General features: G+C 47.5%; 2 protein-coding genes across 8 annotated transcripts; one reads left to right on the top strand and one right to left on the bottom strand.

The window, feature by feature from the left end:
* Positions 1 to 242: 242 nt before the first annotated feature.
* Positions 243 to 6799, bottom strand: SIRT3 (sirtuin 3). 7 transcript variants are annotated; one of them, XM_075163720.1, is made up of 8 exons: positions 6490 to 6799; positions 6227 to 6350; positions 5009 to 5206; positions 4191 to 4423; positions 3929 to 4029; positions 3555 to 3716; positions 2918 to 3127; positions 243 to 1557 (listed from the first exon to the last, which is right to left on the bottom strand). In XM_075163720.1, exons 1-8 carry the CDS (start codon positions 6542 to 6544, stop codon positions 1492 to 1494), a joined length of 1149 nt encoding a protein of 382 aa, XP_075019821.1. In that variant the 5' UTR covers positions 6545 to 6799; the 3' UTR covers positions 243 to 1491. The 7 variants fall into 7 exon arrangements, with proteins under 7 accessions (XP_075019821.1, XP_075019822.1, XP_075019819.1 ...); XM_075163721.1 differs by having other exon boundaries at positions 243 to 1180; XM_075163718.1 differs by lacking the exon at positions 6490 to 6799 and having other exon boundaries at positions 243 to 1180; positions 1457 to 1557; positions 5896 to 6447.
* Positions 6800 to 6834: 35 nt separating this feature from the next.
* On the top strand, positions 6835 to 16436 carry PSMD13 (proteasome 26S subunit, non-ATPase 13). Its single transcript, XM_075163700.1, has 13 exons — positions 6835 to 7002; positions 7544 to 7622; positions 8531 to 8565; positions 8644 to 8699; positions 9079 to 9122; positions 9386 to 9472; positions 10349 to 10520; positions 11001 to 11080; positions 11165 to 11290; positions 11997 to 12059; positions 13023 to 13103; positions 14740 to 14856; positions 15609 to 16436. The coding sequence occupies exons 1-13, from the start codon at positions 6908 to 6910 to the stop codon at positions 15702 to 15704; spliced, it is 1131 nt and encodes a 376-aa protein (XP_075019801.1). The 5' UTR covers positions 6835 to 6907; the 3' UTR covers positions 15705 to 16436.
* Positions 16437 to 18429: the final 1993 nt, after the last annotated feature.

The raw sequence follows: 18429 nt of genomic DNA, 5'->3' as shown, positions 1-18429 counted from the left end.
GTGACACGCACAGTGTGTCTGCTAGGGCACATTTGGGAAAGAACAGGACATCAGTGCGGTGCTCTGACTGATACTGCCTCTCCCTGGGACGGTGTTTACAGGGAGGAAAGGCACTTGTGTAAGGTTAAAAAGAAGAAGGAAAAAAACGAATTAAAAAAAGTAGGTGAAGAGTGGTGGTGGGGACGACAGAATGTGTTCAAACACTAGGGAAGATGTGAAATTTACAGGAAAAAACCCTCAGGTGACATCGGCAAAAGAATTAGAACTCTTTTTATTATTAAATAATTAACACTACACCAATTCAAAGCTCTTCCAGCAGCTTGGTGTTCCTGAAGAGAAATGGGGGGCAGCCCCCCATGACAGCATTCATCCCTGATTAGCAGAGATTTCATCTGAGGAATAAACACTACAAGTCTGCAGCAGCTGAAAGATCATGACTAAGAGAAGAGTGTCTGAGGAGGAGCTGTGAAAGGAGTTGGTAGATGCTCAGTCCGGTGGGGAGCTGGAGAACTCACTCCAGACTGAAGTGATTCTGTGTTGTCTTAAGGCCTGACCTTCATGGCATTTTCAACTCCTGATCCTTGAAAACCAGGCCCTCGGAGGTGTCTCAGGTTGGACAGCTCAGAAGGAGGGAGACCCAAACAGCAAGCTGCATACGCACAGCTCGCCTGACGTGCTGCATGAGCCCATGAGCCCCCGGCCACTTACTGGTGAAGCTCTCGTGGCTGGACATTGTCAGATGGTGTGCTGATGGGGTGACAGCCAGAGCCGTGGAAGAGGAAAGTCTCTCCTAGTGGGTGCCGAAATGAGGTAAGACAAGGAGGGAACGGTGCTCAGTGGCTACATCAACTGTTCTGAAGTCTCGGGTAGGAAAGCCTTCATGTGCAGGACCAGTTTGCAGCTTGGCATTTGGGCTTCGCTCCCTTCAGCCCGCCCTCCTTCGCGGGTGAAGGCCTCTCTGCTTTGCTTCCTGGCTGGCTGGATTGAGCCATGAGCACCCCCTCCTCCTCAGCACGACAGTCCTTGTGGATTTGCTGCTGCAGAGCCGGACGGCCTCTTCCATGGCTCCCTGCCATGAACTCTCTCTGCCCATGCTGGGCATGACAACATCTCCTTTTCAAGGTGAACATTGCTCTCCAGCAGCAGGGAGCCCGCTGTCCTATTTGTCTTTTGCATCCAGCTAAAAATAGAAAGACCACACAGTGTTTGCTAGCGTGTTTCAAACCTTCCAGCCCCTGTTAGCTCAGCCAGCAATGCTTCCTAGCACCAAAATTCTGGAGCAAGGAGGAGTTTGTTTTCCACACTTTAACACATTTGCATCAGCTTTATCCGTCAGTGATTTAAAGCAGCACTAGCATTAAACCAAGGGCTGGTTGATCTCATACAAACGCAAAATGGCTTGTAGTGAACAATCAAAAGCCTGACCAAAGGACTAATAGTTTCTATTCATTCCTACCCCATATCCTGATGAAAGTAAGAACAACCTGGATGTTAAAATTGGAATCTTGAAGGCAGATTTTCTCTTGGTTCAGCAGAAGTCATGTACGGACAGTGTACCTGTTAAAAATACAACTGGCTTCTTACTACAGCTAGTTGGCAGAGCCCCACTGCAGACATCGGAGCTGTGCCCTTTTACACAAGCGGAAGAGTTGGCCCAGCCCCCAAGTTACAACTTCTGCTTAAATTAAAAAAATGTTTAAAAAGTGTTTGATGCCAAATGTGGAAAATTCTTCCCAGCAGGTCTAAAATAATGTAACAATTAACATTAGCACTAAACTGAAAGTAATTAAGAACTTGCTCTCCTACAATTTCTCACTTCTGAGGATCTCAAAAGATTACAGATATAAGAAGAATGGCACAGGGAAATAAATGATCAGCGGGGGAAAAGAGTGAAGTCTTTAGTTGGCAATTCGATGCTGCCAGATGGAGCAAGTACCCTCACTCCTGCCTGCTGCTTGCTGTTCGTCGCATGCCCGGCCACTGCAGCACCTTGTTCAGTCTCAGACGTAGTGCAGCTAGAGCCTCCCTTTCCCTACTACTATTACTTACTTCTCACAATGACCAGAAAAACCACTAGAAATGAAACCAAAGCAATTAAGCGAATGTACAGAAAGAGGAAAGCTCCACTAAAGTGATGCTTGGCTCCTTGGTTTAGTTCAGCAATTATTCATGTTAATGTGCCATTAACAGCATCACAGGCTCAGGCTCTCAGCCAGGGAAAAAGCAGCGTAAAAACCAACGCCTGAACAGCAGCCTCAGCACCCGAGAGCGTGCCCCGCTGCGTGTCTGCACGCTCAGTGCAGTTTTCCAGTCTTCTCACACACATCTGAGGGAAGCATTGCCTGAGAAAGAGAATGCCCATGTTTTGTGTTGTTTAAGTGCAAAGGTGAGTCCTCTGCTGACTTACAAGATTATACTGGATTAACCTGATACAGGTGACAGAGGGGATTTCCTGGTTGGTCACTGCCACCTCCAGGAAACTGTACCTTCATCTGTAGGGCTTTTTCAGTGTGTTTGGGAACAAATAAAAAAAATAGATGAAATTAACCAAAAGCTTTTCAGTGCTTGAACAAGCCTTAAAGTACTCCCATTCAACCCAAAGCCTGGCCTTTTCCGTATTCTTCCTATTTAATCTGAGATTCACAGATCTGCATCCTCTCCTTGTGTACCACTGAAACATTCAGCAACACAGCACACTTTCTGCTCTGTGGCACCTTCACTGTGAAATAGTACTGAGGTTTGCCTTTTTTTTTTTTTAACCTTTTTGCACTTTTCTCTGAATGCAGACTGCAAGCATGGCAATGTCTGTGGTGCAAGTCTAACCCCACCAAGCACAAACCTACCCCCCCTGGAATAACTCCAGTACAAGGAACGAAGAGGCTGAGGGAGGGAGGCAGGGCTCCGAGCCCCTTCCCACCTTTTCTTTTTCCTTCTGAATTAGTGTTTGCATCTCTTCATTCCAGTCCAGCAGCTCCACCAGCTTCTTGACCCCACTGACCACGTCACCCAGCTGGGCTATGTCATTGTAGCGTTGCTGCCAGGCGAAGGGTCCTACGAGATTTCGGTTGATCAGGACTCGGGGAACGGAGCTGCGAACAGCTCCTGCCAGGCTGGCAAAGGGCTCCACCTAAAGGAAGGCAACCCGAAGGAGCAGAGAGAGATGGTCACCTTGCTGAGGGGCACTGTGGGCACGAATTTGCTGCACACTAAGCTTGTAACCGCTGTGTTTAACAGTTCTCCCACCGTGGGCTAAGCTGCCCCAGCTTTGAACAGGTTATGGATGTCACCGGTTATCCGGTGGCCTTTCCTCAGGTAGCCGCAAAACTCATGCTTGCTCTCCAGGTGCCCGCCTTTACCAGGAGCACACAAGGTTTTCAGAGGGTCTCTCAGAGTGCATGCGCCCTATTTCTTACCCTGCCACCTCAAATTTTACCTCGATTACCCAGTTTCTCGCCTTCTCCTCTAAACCCTCTCTCTCCTCCAGAGTCCCCTCGGGCCTTGTTTTCTGTGTGCCTTTTTCCCCCTGTAAGCGGGGGTTTCCCTTAGTCCCAGACCTCCAGGGATGTTCCGATGACCAAAAGCAGGTCTGCCATGGGGAAGTCTGTCACGTGCAGGAAGAAGCGCTGCGGGAGCTCCTCGCCAAAGAACACGATGTCAGGCTTGATGACTCCAGTGCAGACGGGACAGTGAGGGACCTTGTCTGCCATGACGTCCCCCTGAAGCAAGAGCACCCGACACCACTCATTACGGGGCAGCGCATACCTGCACGGCAGGGTCAGAACCACAACATCTCCTCGCAGCAACCTCCAGCCCCAAGTCTGGTCCCCTCCAATAAAACCTCTTGGCCCTGAGGGCAAAATAACAGGCCTGCAACAGGTTCTCCTCCTTGCGTTAATTTATGTGTCGATGCCCAGCTGCAACCACTTACCCTGAAGTCCTCTCCTGGGAACTTCCTTCGACAGACCGTACAAGTGGCAGTGGCAAAGGTGCCGTGGGCTTCCACCAGTCTATCGGGAGGGATCCCAGCAACTGGAATACACCGCGTGGGCGAGGACCAGCTCAGTGTGAGGTGACTGAACTGGAAACTCCACATTCACTAGGCATTTCCCCAGTCCTGCCTCCTATTCCGCTTCTCGCCTTCATCTCTTCCCTGTGCTCTGCTGCTGAGAGATGGGAAAGAGGAAACTCACCTCTCTCCAGCCCATCAATATTCTGGGTATAGAGGCGCAGGAGGAGCCCTTTGTCATGCAGGAGTCTCAGGAAATAGTGGGCGTAGTTGGGTCTGTAGTTGCCAGGGTAGAGCTCCTTGGCCAAAGCGAAAAAGGGCTTAGGGTTGACAAAGAAATACATCAGTTCGAAGATGGCTTCTGGGTAAGGGATGTCGTACTGCTCAAGGTTACTGTAGAGGCCGCTCCCCGGGGACCTGCAAAGAGAGGAGAGCAGGGCTGGTGGTCAGAGTGCAGGAAGAGATGCCACCCCCCACAGAGCCAGACCAAGACACGATGGAGTGGACAGCCAGGTCTCTGGGTTCTCTCTGGCTGCTTTGTGCTGTCCATTGTGTGTCAAGAGAGCAGCTGAAACTACCTCTGCATGGAAGGAGAACCTGCCTCACATCCCTGCTCTAGTCAGAGGAGGGGAGGGGATATGCTGTGAGTACCATGCTGTCTTCTAGCTGGAGGGTGTCCGGCCCGCGCCACGGCCACATTGGCTCTTCTCTGGTGGCCAAGGTGGTGCAGTGAGTGCAGCCACAGAATCAAGCAACAGGCATGACTTAACCATCCTGAAGACCTGGGCCAAGGAATGGCCCGAAGTCCGACTGGTGATGCCAGCCTGCCTTTGGCTGGAGAAGGAGGATCAGCAGGCACGGAAACTCCTGTGCCTAGTCTAGCCTGGCACAGGTAAACAAAATGGAGGGGTGAGAGGAGTAGCAGGCACCAGCATTATCTAAGCTGAAGATCTTGGCCCTCCCAGCACTGAAAAGGGACAAACGAAACGATGGAGGCATTACCTAAAATCCGGGATGCCGCTGGGGGTGCTAATCCCAGCGCCGGCCATCACCACCACTCGGCGACACTCCTTGTTCCGAATTAGCTCTGCCACATCCTGCAGGGTGAGCTTCTGCTTCCCACCATCATCTCCCCATCTGCCCATTCCTAAAATGGCTCTGGCAGCAGTAGACAAAGAGAAGGGCCTGGTCCCTTGGATCCTGCTCAGAATAGAGAGAAAGTACAGCAGGTAGCATACTGACAGCGACTTCAGCTGAAAACTGCTCAGGGGGAGAAAACCACCCCAAGAATTTTGCAGAAAGCTCTTCAGTTGGCAGGACTGTGTGCTAGTACTTAACAAGGAGAAAGCTTAAGCATTAGTCTAATCCATACCCAAGAGTAGATACCTTCCATTGCACTTTTTAAGCAGATCTAAAAATACCAAATCACTGGTACCCCATGAGAGGGGTTTTTTTTGGACAGGTGTGGACATAGGGCTGTGGGAACAGTAGCACTGGGACTCACAAGTCTCATAGTTGATTTACACTGCTCTTGGGCTAAGAAAGACTCTTTTGTATGTCCTGAGTTTCAGTAAGTTTCTAACAGGGTGACATGGTCACCCTGGGACAACGCTGCCCAGGTAGCACAGACATTTTCATTTCTCTGTTTCCCCCAAGGGCTCTGCCTTGAGAGAGCTCCACATGTAAATGGCAAATGCCTAAAGGAATCACAGGTCAGCATTATGTACAGATGGGGCAGAGAACAGTCATTATCATCTCAAGGAACAGCTTGTCCCCAGACAATTGGTGCTTGCTGGTGCCGGACATTATGAGCAGTCCAGAGAAGGCGTGGGGACGCGAAGAGCCAAGAGAGAGCTGCTGGATCGTGGCAATCTGCAAATAGCAATTACCGAGCTGTAAGTGTCGACTGTGGCCTCAGTGTGGTCGACACTGTCTTCACAAGGACATGGCTCTGCCTTGTCAGACCAGGTTCCCAGGGAGCTAAATTCACAATCTGGCAACCACTAACGTTTCTCTGGTAAATCTCTCTACTCTTCGAGCTCCCAGGCCAGCTCTGGCTACCAGAGATGGCGACCCATCTGCCTATTTGGACAGGCGAGGTGGTCCTCCATCCCATGCTTTCGTCGTAACAGTACCGGTTCCTTCCCTTCGGCATCCCGGTGCAGAGGCCTGGTGGGCATCAGGCACCGGCACCGGCTGTGAGGCGACGGACAGCCCTACCTCCGTGCTCCGGAGCCAGCCGCCCCTTTGCTGTCCCCAGACCAAAGGGAGAGCCGGGCCAGGCCGCCCGGGCCGCCGCCGCTGCCGCCATCCCTGGGGCCGCGCTCCCACAGGCTCCTCCACGCTGCAAGAAAGCACAGAGCCGGTGACGAGCGGGTGCGAGGGAGAACCGGGGGGCAGCAGCGCGCGGGTGGGGGTGCCGCTCCCGCCCTCAGGGCCCTTCCCCACAGCCCAGCCCCCTCGCTCGGCCCGCCGGGCCTCACCCGCCGCCAGCAGCCCGCCGCCCGCCGCCGCGCCGCGCCGCGCCCCCCGCTCCATGGCCGGCGCAGCGGCCGCGCTCCCCGCCGGGCACCCGTCGCGGCGCTACCGCAATGTCCCGAGTAGCCGCGCCGCCCGTCGCGGCCGCCTCTCTGCTAGCGACCCGGCCTCGCCCCCCCGCCTCCCCCCTCCGCTTTGGGTCGTTTCGGGGATTTTTGGGGTGTTTGTTTGGGGAGGGAGGGGGAAGGCCGGGGGCAAGGCGTTGCCATGGCTACCGCGGGGCGGGGAGGGCGATCGCCGCGGGGCCCTACGGTACCCAGCGTGCCCCGCGCGGCGCCGGAAGTGAGTGTGCATTTCCGGCGGCGGCGGCGAGCGCAGGGGCGGGCGGGTGTCGCTGCCTCCTCTCTCCCTCCGGCCGCCGCCATGAAGGACGTGCCGGGCTTCCTGCAGCAGAGCCAGAGCTCGGGGCCGGGGCAGGCCGCCGTGTGGCACCGCCTGGAGGAGCTCTACAACAAGAAGTGGGTTGGGGGGGCCCGCTGCTGTGGTAACGCCTGCCCCGGGGGGCCGCTGCTCTCGGCGGGCACGGCCCGGCCGCCTCTCCCGGGTGTCCTGGGCCCTTGCTGTAGGCTCTGCCCCTCCACGCACGCCGCGGGGCTGGCCGTGCGCTGCTCTGGCCTGTCCCGCGGAGCTCCGCGGCCCGCTCCCCGGGCGCTGCGCTCGCGGTACGAAGTGCTGGGCTGAAGAGCCCTCCCGGGGTGGGAATGGGCGGCTCCCAGCGTCCTTTTGTCACTCGGTAGTTGTTTAACCGGCACGCACGTAGCTGTGGAAAATCAGGGCGCTGATTTCCCTGTTATTTTCCTTGGGGTTGCTGTACGTTGGTGCTCTGAGCGGGGGTTAGTGGTCTGCCAGCGGTTTTGGTTTCTGACGTGTCTCCGCCGTGAGTCACAGCAGCCGCAGACAGGCGGGGTCAGCAGGCTTTGGGTGTGAGATAGAGTGTGGCACGAGCTGAGGAGCTGGTGTAAAGTGTGAACTCACCGAGTGACCTTCTCGTTTCTTAAGACTCTGGCACCAGCTGACTCTGCAAGTTTTGGACTTTGTTCAGGACCCTTGCTTTGCCCAAGGAGATGGACTCATCAAGGTGAAGTGCTTGATTGTTCCCAAGTGTTTTATGTTTCTGTAGTAGAGACGAGTGATGCTATTTTTGTGCTAGTGAAAAATAAACAGCCTGTGACTTGTCTCTGGAGAATTATGAAATTAGGTGAATTCAGCTTTCTGGGGTTTATGCACTAGATGTGAGTGCAGGATTTGCTTGGTGTATGAAAATTCTGCTAAAATTAAATGTGTCATTTTAGAAGCTTCACAATGAGTCTTCAATTTCATTCACTTAAGATTTTTTTTTTTGGGGGGTGTGCAGGGGGAGCCTTTTTCTTTCCCTTTTGTAACAAGGGGTTTACAACTGCAAGTGTGAGGTGGACTGTGAGGTGTTTGCAAATGCCTCAAAGTATTCAGTAGGTTATTTCACCCACTGTCTGGGCACTTTTTCCATTTACAAAGACAATGGCATACTTAGTCCAGAGTCACATATTTTCTGTATGCTACCAGTAATCATGTATTTTCACTTTCCTTTGTGTTTTTAGGTTAAAATTCAGCTTCCCAGGAGATAGTTATTTCCATGATAAAGAGCTGTGGGTTTCTAGAGGCAGTCTCTCTTCCGAATGTGTGCAAAGAGAAATTTGAAAGCTTTAGGCCTGTGCTTCTTTTGCAGTGATAACTGAAGGCATGCGCCAGGCCAGCCCATGCCAGGGAGGTGTTGTGTTGTAGTACCTACTAGCTTGTGAGCTTCTTGAATCACTCCTTGCAGTTGGAAGGAGACTGCAGAGATACAATTATCTAAAATGAGCAATTTTTGGCTCCTGGATTCTGTACAGTGTAGTTGGATGCCCACTACTTTGCTGGAAAAATGAATTGGGATACAGTGAAAAGCGAGTGTCGTAGCTGAAACGGAATATCCTTTTGCCCTGACTGTCGATATCTTTGTGCCTACAGCTGTACGAGAACTTCATCAGTGAGTTTGAACATAGGTGAGTTTGTTTGCCTGGAAGTGTTTAGGTAACCTACTGTTGGCTAAGGCCGTTCTGACAATGAGGTTTTTGTTCTAGGGTGAACCCCTTGTCCCTGGTAGAGATCATTCTTCATGTAGTCAGACAGATGACAGGTAAGTGTCCTTACCTGTTATTTACAGTATCTTTAGCAACTGATGCATATGAAATTTGACTACTTAATAGTGACGGCTAAATCTTCAATGTTAAGCTATTGTCTTTCTGCTGTATTGAAAAGGGAAAGCACTAACTCAAAGAGCTTAAATAATTACCGCTACATAGAGTAGCAAGTCTACTGCTTCGCTAGAGAAATGGCTGACGAACAGAAAGCCCGGCCTACAATAGTAGCACCTTTTGAAGGCTGAGCGGTACACTACAGAAAAAATATATTCCAGTCTTCATGAATCCAGTAAAAGGATTTATTTCTGGGTTGAGATTTAGTTCCATGGGAATTCCTGATATTGCTGCTTTTTTTTTTTTTCCCCTCTACTTCAGATCCCAATGTGGCCCTTACTTTTCTGGAAAAGACTCGAGAAAAGGTATTTTTGAAATTGCTTTTTCTGGTAGTCCACCTACAGGAATCGTTTTGCTTATGAGCGTATATGGTATAGCTGAAGAGGCAGATATGTGTATGTTGAAACCTGTGCTGGAGAATGCCTACTCATTTTCTCAGTGAACAACTCTGTATTTTAATGCAGGAACATGTTAACAAATGGAACGCAATCAACACAGTCTAGGTTTCAAGAGCCTATCTGGCTGAAAGGGTAACGCTCTCTAAACGTGTATCTTTGTGAAACTGCAGGTAAAAAGCAGCGATGAAGCTGTCATTTTGTGTAAAACAGCCATTGGGGCGCTCAAGCTGAACATTGGAGACCTGCAGGTCACCAAGGTGAGCGATGACTTGAGTAGTTCAAGCGTTTGGATATTTTGGAGCACTGTGCAGGCTTCAGCAGTTAGTACAGCATGGATGTGCCTGTGTCTGTGCTTCAGTTTTGAATGAGAAAATGATAAATTTGCAGCTCCTGGGATTTCCAGGAAGACCTGCAGTTCTGCTTAACATCTTGTAGGCCATAAAAATGCGTGTATAGTACTTATGGCCAAATCTGTGAAGTTTCAATACGATTCTGATGCATGTAGCCTTTGAGGTGCTTTTGCTTATTGGTGGCCTGCAGCTGATCACTGCAACTGTTGGTGTGCACAGCTCAGGAGAGAGGGAAAAAATATCTTGATATATTCCAATTTGCAGTTTAGAGGGTCTCATGAATTCAACAGTATATATGCTGCTTGTTGGCGAGCTGCTAACGATGACTGAATTAGTGTATCATTTCCTGTGCTAAGCGTGTTATTTAATCTCTTGGCTTTTTTTAGAACCGTCTATTAAAGCTACGATGAGCTTTTTCATGCAGTGCAGCTTTATGTCTCTTAGAGCAAGTGCAAAGTTTAATTGGTTTGGTGGGTATAAGTATATATAAAGTGTGTGTGTATATATATGTATGTAAGGGTAGCTGCAGGGTTGTATTTTTGGGGTTTTGGGTTTCTTTTTTTTTACCTAACTACTATGTAAAGGCAGAATGCCATTGCTTTATTTTTAATACTGTGGTAGTGGCTTTGACTGTGGTCTCATCTGCTTTACTACTGAGTGGATGTTACTTCTGGACCACACAAGAATGCTGTAACCCTTACAGTGGTGAACTGGAAGGCCGGGAGCACGGGTGTGTACGAGGTGTGCCTTCACCTGTAACAAACAGTTTTCACCCTCCTCTAGGAGACCATTGAGGAGGTTGAGGAGATGCTGAACAATCTCCCTGGGGTGACTTCAGTTCACAGCCGCTTCTATGATCTCTCCAGCAAGTACTACCAGACAATTGGGAACCATGCCTCTTACTATAAGGATGCTCTGCGGTTTCTGGGGTGCATTGATGTTAAAGATCTGCCAGGTACCTCCTCCTTTGCCAAGCATAGAAAGTCCCAGTTTTCATTCTCTGTTTCATTACTTCAATCTAAATAAATGCACTGGCAGAGAACAGGTTTTCTCAACGTTATTTGAGTGTGCCGTGGTTGGGCCAGGATCTAGCTAGAAAGAGGAAGAACCCACAAGAAGAACAGCTGAGTAGGATTCTGCTCCTAAGCTGCATTGAGGTGATGGGAGGGGGAAGTGCCTTGACCAGAAGGGATTGTTTGTTCTAGTTCCCAAAAATCTTCAATATAGATTCAAAAAGTGCTACTGCTGTAGTTACTGCAGGCTTCTGAATTTCAGGTTTGGGAGAGGATGAGAAGGAGGGCTGAGGATGATTTAATAGAGGTATAGAGAGGAGGGTGAGGGAGGGGTTGCTGCGGCTTAGACTGCTGCTTCATCCCAACTATTTTTTTTTTATTTGGTGTTTGTTTTTGTTTGTTTGTTTGGATTTTTTTCCCAGTATCGGAGCAGCAGGAGAGAGCCTTTACCCTGGGACTGGCAGGGCTCTTGGGAGAAGGTGTTTATAACTTTGGGGAGCTGGTAAGTTGATGCTGCATTGCTTCGCCTGTTGAGTATCAGGAATTGATTTTGCCCTGTTAATGCTGTCCCACCTGGTTTCTGCAGCTCATGCACCCCGTTCTGGAGTCCCTGAGAAACACTGATCGGCAGTGGCTCATTGACACACTTTATGCCTTCAACAGTGGTAATGTAGAGACATTTCAGGCTTTGAAGTCGGCGTGGGGTCAGCAGGTGAGTGCATGAGTTGCTATATTGCTTAAGGCCTAGGCTCAATATTTACAGAGGACACTTAGATTCTGTGGACTTTTACCTTAACAATTCCTGACTCTGGTGCATTGGTATAATTTTAATCACAGAAGTAGTAATGTTTCTTTCATCTTGATATGTATCGTTAGTTTTCATTTGGCTTCCCTCTGTGTCTGGTTGATTGAAAGAAGTAAAGAGAAATCTCTTGTGATCCAAGGGGAAGGCAAACAAAAACGTCATGCCGTCCTGCACAGGAAGATAATCTCTGATTTAGTTTCCATAATGCCATCCACTCCCAGTATTAAACTGCTTCCAATGTAAAATAGTGGTTTTCCCTTGTATTCTAGGAATTTTGAGGAAAACAGTGGTGTTGGATATTAACCACACTGGCTATACGAGAAATTATTGACATAGCAGTAATTTACAGGTCGACTTGTACGTCCACTTGTGCAAGGCTGTGGCCTTTGATAAAAGATTGCCTGCCTTGCGAAGTGCTGCATTTAATTGTGCAGTTCTTATGATTTGTTTTATGGAACTATTGCTAGGCAGTGGGTGGGTTGTAATGGTCACCTCCCTCGTAAATGAGGGTCGTGGGTCCCCATGTGGCTTACTCCTGTGTGTAGCATGCTGTTCTCCCCTGGGATGGAAAAAGTAATAATGAACTTATTTGTTCCATTTTATCCTCTTACAGCCAGATCTGGCTGCAAATGAAGCACTTCTGCTGCAAAAGATTCAACTGTTATGTCTTATGGAGGTGAGCTGAGAACTCTGATGTGTTGAATGTGGAAAATGGAAAGGGACTGCTCCAACTACCTTTTGGTGGGGGTAGCACTGTTCAATATTCTGTTCTCTGCTGGGTGCATTTATTCACTCGTCTCACGGAAACTCGTGGGTATAAATAGTTGACGGCAGATTTTGCCTCTAGGTGGTGCCAAAAGGCAAGTCCTGCAAGGAAAAAAAAGCCTTGTGGTGTACTACTTGTTTGCAATGTCACGGGTGTGCTCTTTCGGGCAGGATATGGAGGTGGGGAAGAAAAGAGCAAGCTTTGTATCTTGAGGATGGTATCTGAAATGGTAACTCTTAAAGTATGTTCTAGTATAACAAAGATTTCTAAAACACAGTTAAAATCTTAGTTTCCTAAGGACTGAAAAACCTTTCCCTGATAGATAACCCTAGACATTTAGACAGTTTCTTTCCAGTCACTTGAAGGCTTTGGCTCTGTTGCTACCAAATAATACTGGTGTATATGTGTGGCCCTGGATCTTTTTAAAAAACTTAAATATTGAGTTATCTGGAGTGTAATATATGTTTATACACACCCACATACCAATATGTCTGTATGTTAATGTGTGTATATATACCACCTGCAGTGTTTTATTGTGAAGGAGTTTTACCACCTATAGGTACTGTGTTATCTCAGGGATTTGATACACACTGGAACATTTCAACACAGATAGATTTGCTTTATTTGGAGATCATGTTGCCTAGGAAATCTGCTGCTTGGAGCAGGAAGGTGTGTGTGGAGGAGGGAGCGGTATTACTCCTTTCTGCTGACGTAAATGCATTTTTCTTTGAAGTATTTTGATTAAATATGAGAAATGCAGTTGCTACTGCAGATGGAGAGCTCAGCAGGACAGTACGAGGGAAGCTGTGCACGCTGTTGGAAAAAACTAAAACTGTATGAGAGAGATTTTTTGTTTTGTTTACTTGAATTCAGATGACTTTCACCCGACCGGCCAATCACAGACAGCTCACTTTTGAAGAGATTGCTAAGAGTGCCAAAGTCACTGTGAATGAGGTGAGTTTAGGTTAAGACAAACTTATTAATGTCTAAGTTCTGAAGATCTAGAAGTGTCTGGATAGACCTACTCCCACAGGTGAACTCTAAGTAGAAATGTTCTCCCCTGTTCTGGTGCATTTGGAGAACTTTTTTCTTTAAGAAGGAATTAACTGCTTGGTGCTCTTGTTTCTTGGTAAATAAATTTTTGAAGATTCATAGTCTTAAGTTGGAAGAGAGCTCTGTAGGTAATCTGTTCCCACGTACTCTTGAAAGCAGGCCTTTGGATTAAGTTATGCAGGGCCCTGCCAAGCTGTCTTGAGTATTTCCAGCGACAGGAAATGTCACTGATGTTTAATTTTTCTCACGGTGAAGAATTTTCTTCTGTTATCCACATGGAATCCCCACTGAAGCAAATCCTGCCTGCGGTCTCTTGTCCTTTTGCCGTGCATCCTTGTGAAATTAATACCCCTTATCTTCTGTGTTACTGCCTTTTAGGTGCTGGAAGACTGTGATGAGGTATCCCCAAGCTGCCTCTTATCTAGGCTGAACAAATAAAATTTCTTCACAATGTCAAGTTCTCAGCCTCCTAATCTTGGTGGCCCTTTGCTAGACTCTCTCCAGTTTTGCAGTGCCCCCCTTAAACTGAAAGGGGGTGATGCAAAACCGGACACGGTGTTGTAGGTATGCTCCAACAAGTGCTGAGTGGAGTAATCGCATCCCTTGATCTGCTGGCTGTGTTCTTACTGATGCAGACCAGGACGCGGTTCCCCTTTGTTGCTACAGGGACACACCTGTAGCACCCGGCTCTGCTCCTTTCCATCAGAGTATACTCTGCTGAGTATATTCAGAGTATGCCGCAGCCAGTCAGACCTCCGTCTGTGCTGTTGCTCGGGACCGTTTGGTCTCAGGTGCGGGACTCCATGCTTATCTTCACTGTACTTCATGTGATTCATGTTAGCCCAATCTATCATGGTAGCTCTTATTTCAAGCACATCTGCCTCTCCCTACCAGTTTGGCGTCATCTGTGAGATTGTCATCCAGCTAGCTTAAAGATAATTAAATAGTATCAGACCCAGTATCAACCCCTAAGAAGTGCTACTTGTGACCAGCTGCCTGTTCAACTTCAAGCCTCTAGCCACTACTGTTTGAGCTCGATGGTTTAGCAGATTTTCCACTCATCTTGTGGTCCTTCTGTCTGTCCTGTAGCTTACCAGCTTGTCAACAAGGATGTGGTAGGTCTTGTTGAGCACTTTGCTAAAACAAAGGTATGGGGCACCTACAGCGTTCTCTTCGACCACTGAGCAAGTTAACTTAATTTAAAAAGGCAACCATATTGGTCAAGCACATCTTACCAGTGGTAAATCCATGTTGACTTTTTCCATATACCTTGTTCTTCCTGGGATTTCAGAGAAAACGAAAGAAAAGAAATCTGCTCTTAGGGAAAAGAAATGTCTCCTGTATTTTTTGATGTCGAATCTCAAGGCAATATTATAACCTAGAAGATGGGTGTGAGAGAGGCTGCAGCTGCTTTTGATTTTTTTGTGTGTAGTAAACAGTCTTCCAAAAGCTAGTGCCATTTAAAGGTTTTACCCATCTCGGGGGAAACTGGATAATTCTCAATTGTTTCTTTGAATTTTTTTTTTTTTATTTTTAGGTGGAACTGCTGGTGATGAAGGCTCTCTCAGTAGGCTTGGTAAAGGGCAGTATTGATGAAGTCGATAAGAGGGTGCACATGACATGGGTCCAACCACGCGTGTTGGATTTACAACAGGTAATGACCAACTTGAATATTAAGGCAGTACTAACTTGTTTTGTTGTGTGAGGTGACCTGGAAATTAAAATAAGAACTGTGAAGAGTCATTATCTGAGAATGTCTCAGTGCTTCTTGAAGATGCTCAGGGAACGAGGACATGTATCAGCTTTTCCTCATTCCTTTTTACATTGCTGCCTTTAGCTTTTACTTTGGGTATATGGTGCATTTCGTACCTGTGTTTTGCGTTAAGTAGTTAGAAACCTGTCAGGAGATAGAATAGGGTGACACTTCTCTTCCGAAAGCCACACAAACCACCATAAAACACAAATGCTGTGACTGTGTCTTCCAGAAGGGTGCAGACATCTGTGTGGCTGCTTCAAGCCTAAATGCATGAAACAAAATCTCGGGAGTTTCTGGGTTGTAGGTGGCACACTTGTCTTGGGAAGAGAGAAATTCAGGGTGATAAAGACAAAGATACTGAGCGTCTCAAGTTCATCCTCGTAACACTTTAGGAGACTGTATAGGGTGCCTTTACGTTTTAAAAAAAAAAAATTCAGTACATGGAATACTAGCTGCAAACAATTCCTTTTGTGCATTTCAATTTAACTTTAAACGTTGTCGTTTTGATGGTAAAAGATGTTAAGTAGCATCTTTTCTAGATGTATGGGGTTTTGAGAAGTTGTTTGGGATCTCAGGTGTTTGTCCTTAAAGGTGAATATTGGTATTTCCAGTAGTTGAGGCATTAAAGTTACTGTGGGCTTGCCTTGCAGATCAAAGGAATGAAAGACCGCTTGGAGTTCTGGTGCACAGACGTGAGGAGCATGGAGATGTTGGTGGAGCACCAAGCTCATGACATCCTAACATAGAGGACCTTGCACTACCCCTGGGAGAGTAATTTTACTGCTGCTGACGCTAGCAGCACTCAGACCACTGACTCTGTACTGAATTATATTGAAGGGGGGTGGGAGGGCAGAGGGGAGAGCAGCTTTTTGACGCTTGTTCGGAGGAGTAAGTGGCCTTTTGCTGTGTAACCCTTTGGTGCTTGGAGTCAAGATTTCCCTATGCGCTAACATTAGTGGCACTGACTGTGAGAGCTCCCATCCTGCTCTCCTAAAAGGAGGACAAAGGCTCCGCAGTGGTTGGTTTATCAGTCTTGTTATCAAACTGTTGTGGGAGGATGTGATGCTGGTGGCATGTTACAGGAGCGGAGGCTGTTTGCCAGGTAAAGGGGGTAGCAGAAGCTCCTTTATGAAAACACGCCAGAGAGGTGCCTGACCAATATCTGGTATTACTCAGTGGTGTTGGCCTTGGGAGGGCATGACCTTCCCCAGTAACCTCTCTCCCCCTGCCCCTGCAGCAGCCCAAAGGCAGCGTTACTGAAATCATCTTTCTCCTTTTGCCCTCTTTCTGCACAACCCCTCCTCCTCATCTGCAGTAGAGGGAGTGTTTACTCCATCAAAGGGTTTTTTCCAGGATTACAGTTTAGTGGATGTGTTTTTATATACTTTTGGGGGTGGTTGTCTTTTACGAACACTTTGTGCTGAAGTGAGGTGCAGCAGTGTTGCTGGAATAAACTTCTCTGCCTTCCCTTTTCTGTAGTTCTGTGTTGTCTTCATAACTTGCAGTTGAGCCTCTGATCTGTTTAAAAATACACTTCCTTTTAAGCTTCCTGTTACAAAAACCCCCTGTCCAAGCACAATACAGACTTAAACAATCTGTTAATCACCAGTGGGATTAGTATGTAATTTACTTAGCTTGTAGTACCTTGGTATGTACTTTATTGTCAAGTTCCTTTGTTTTGTGGGAAGCTGTAGTCCTGATGCCTTTTCTCAAGTGGCGTAAGCATTACTGACTGAAAAGGCGTAAATAAGGCCTGAGACAACAAGTTTTTGTTTTGCTTTTTCCTCTTAACAACTACTTTAAAAGCTTTCTGTAATGTAATTGTTTTGCCGGACTGCTGCTGCGATTGTCTTTACAGGGATGGAAGATAATTGCGCACATCGAGAATTTGAAACAAATGCAGATCTGAACTGGAGGCTACCTCCAAGTATCCATTTGGTTGCATAATACTCCTAATTATAAGGCAGTAATAGCAAACTACACTAAGGTTTATAACAGTAACTTTAAATTGAACGGAGTCATATTCACATACCTGGCTAAATTCCTCGGGATGTAAGTGGATTTTTAAATGCAGCTGCCAATATATCCATAGTCAGTTCTGGCTTCGCAGCGCCAGTTTGGTTACTACTATGATTCAAGATCTCCAGTTATCAGTTTGATTCTCTGGTGTCACTCCAACAAACTGTACTACTGGAATTTTTATACTTTGCATGCTTCTTATAGTTTGCTGTCTTGACTGAGGGTTTAATGCCAGCAATGGAAAAAGCAAGCACATGGCTGATGCTAGACTGCTCTGCAGGTGCAAAGATGCTTCAGGCAAGGGAGACTTAAGCTTTTTTAAAAAAAACAAAACAAAAAACCAAAAAAATCAAACTGTCAGACCCTACACTTGGTCACCCTCCACCCTTCTGCCTCTAATCAGGTCTGGCCTAAATTTCTCCCTGGTTTGGAGCTGTTCAGTTCTGAATGCCTGCCTCTTCCCTGTCCAGTCCATCAGTTTTATCACTTTGCGCTGCCCCTGTTCGTTCAGCTGTTGGAGCGTGCCTTGAACCACATTGTTTTCTCCTCCCGTGTTGTGCAATTTGACTTTCCCTCGTTCATGCTTCATCTCATCTTCCAAAGCTCATTCCTGATGTGGCGTTTACTGACTTCAGAAGAGCATGCAGAGGAGACAAGCGTTCTGATCAGGAAAACGTTTCCTTTATTTCATAGCTAAGGACAGGAAAAGGGCTTCAAAAAGTACAATCTCGTTAGTAGTGTCATGTCACCACATGTTAGGAGTAAGCGAAACGCCAGCCCTGTGGCAAAGCTAACACATAGTAGGGCTGCTATCGCTTTAGATGAGTATCAAAAACCTGAAGTGTTACTGTTGAGACGGCACTAAAGTCTTCTCCTGAGAGTATTTTGACAACCCTCTGTACTGTGGGGAGTGCTCGCTTGTATGTAAATTTCTGAGCAGCTCACTGAAGTGAGTGTGAAGATCTGCAGCCTTAGTGAATTATGACAGTTGTTTCAGAGGTTTTTCCAAGATATCTGGAGTATTATTTGCTACCCAAACCTTCCTGTGTGGGAGCAAATGCTGGATGGCTGCTTCCCTAACACAAATAATTTAGGAAATTTGGTCTGTTTTTGGGGTGTGGAGAGGGTCTTCGTGCAGGAAGAAAAGTCAGATGTGCAGCACCCAGGCTGCAGGCCATTTTAAATGTCACTTGCAGCCTTTGAGTATTAGCTTGCTAGGAATTTAACTTGATTTTGCTTCCTCGCTAGTGCTGCAAGTAGTTCCTTGCTATCTGCCCTATGCTTCGCTGCAACTGTAGAAGGTAAAAGCTCCAGTGGGAAATATGCCTCCCTGCTGGAGCCTGCTGCAGACTTACAAAGGAATACTGCCTTTAGGACAGCGTGTTGTCCAACAGCAGGATTACAGATCCATTCCCCTGTGAACAAGCACATGGTTGACACAGAACCAACAAG

The sequence above is a fragment of the Calonectris borealis genome, chromosome 14 (genome assembly GCF_964195595.1).
Source record: "Calonectris borealis chromosome 14, bCalBor7.hap1.2, whole genome shotgun sequence".
Taxonomy (NCBI): domain Eukaryota; kingdom Metazoa; phylum Chordata; class Aves; order Procellariiformes; family Procellariidae; genus Calonectris; species Calonectris borealis.
This window is presented reverse-complemented; position numbering and strand designations above follow the sequence as displayed.

Bases quoted from the DNA above. Each gene is read 5' to 3' on its own strand.
- SIRT3 (XM_075163717.1), bottom strand. From the start codon at position 6,161: ATGCCGAAGGGAAGGAACCGGTACTGTTACGACGAAAGCATGGGATGG. The intron at 5,207-5,895 runs GTAATTGCTATT...TATTCTGAGCAG, and splicing joins CAGTCGACACTTACAGCTCG to GATCCAAGGGACCAGGCCCT. The intron at 3,128-3,554 runs GTCTGGGACTAA...GCCTTCCTTTAG, and splicing joins TCATCGGAACATCCCTGGAG to GTGGAGCCCTTTGCCAGCCT.
- PSMD13 (XM_075163700.1), top strand. From the start codon at position 6,908: ATGAAGGACGTGCCGGGCTTCCTGCAGCAGAGCCAGAGCTCGGGGCCG. The intron at 10,521-11,000 runs GTACCTCCTCCT...TTTTTTTCCCAG, and splicing joins TGATGTTAAAGATCTGCCAG to TATCGGAGCAGCAGGAGAGA. The intron at 14,857-15,608 runs GTAATGACCAAC...CTTGCCTTGCAG, and splicing joins GCGTGTTGGATTTACAACAG to ATCAAAGGAATGAAAGACCG.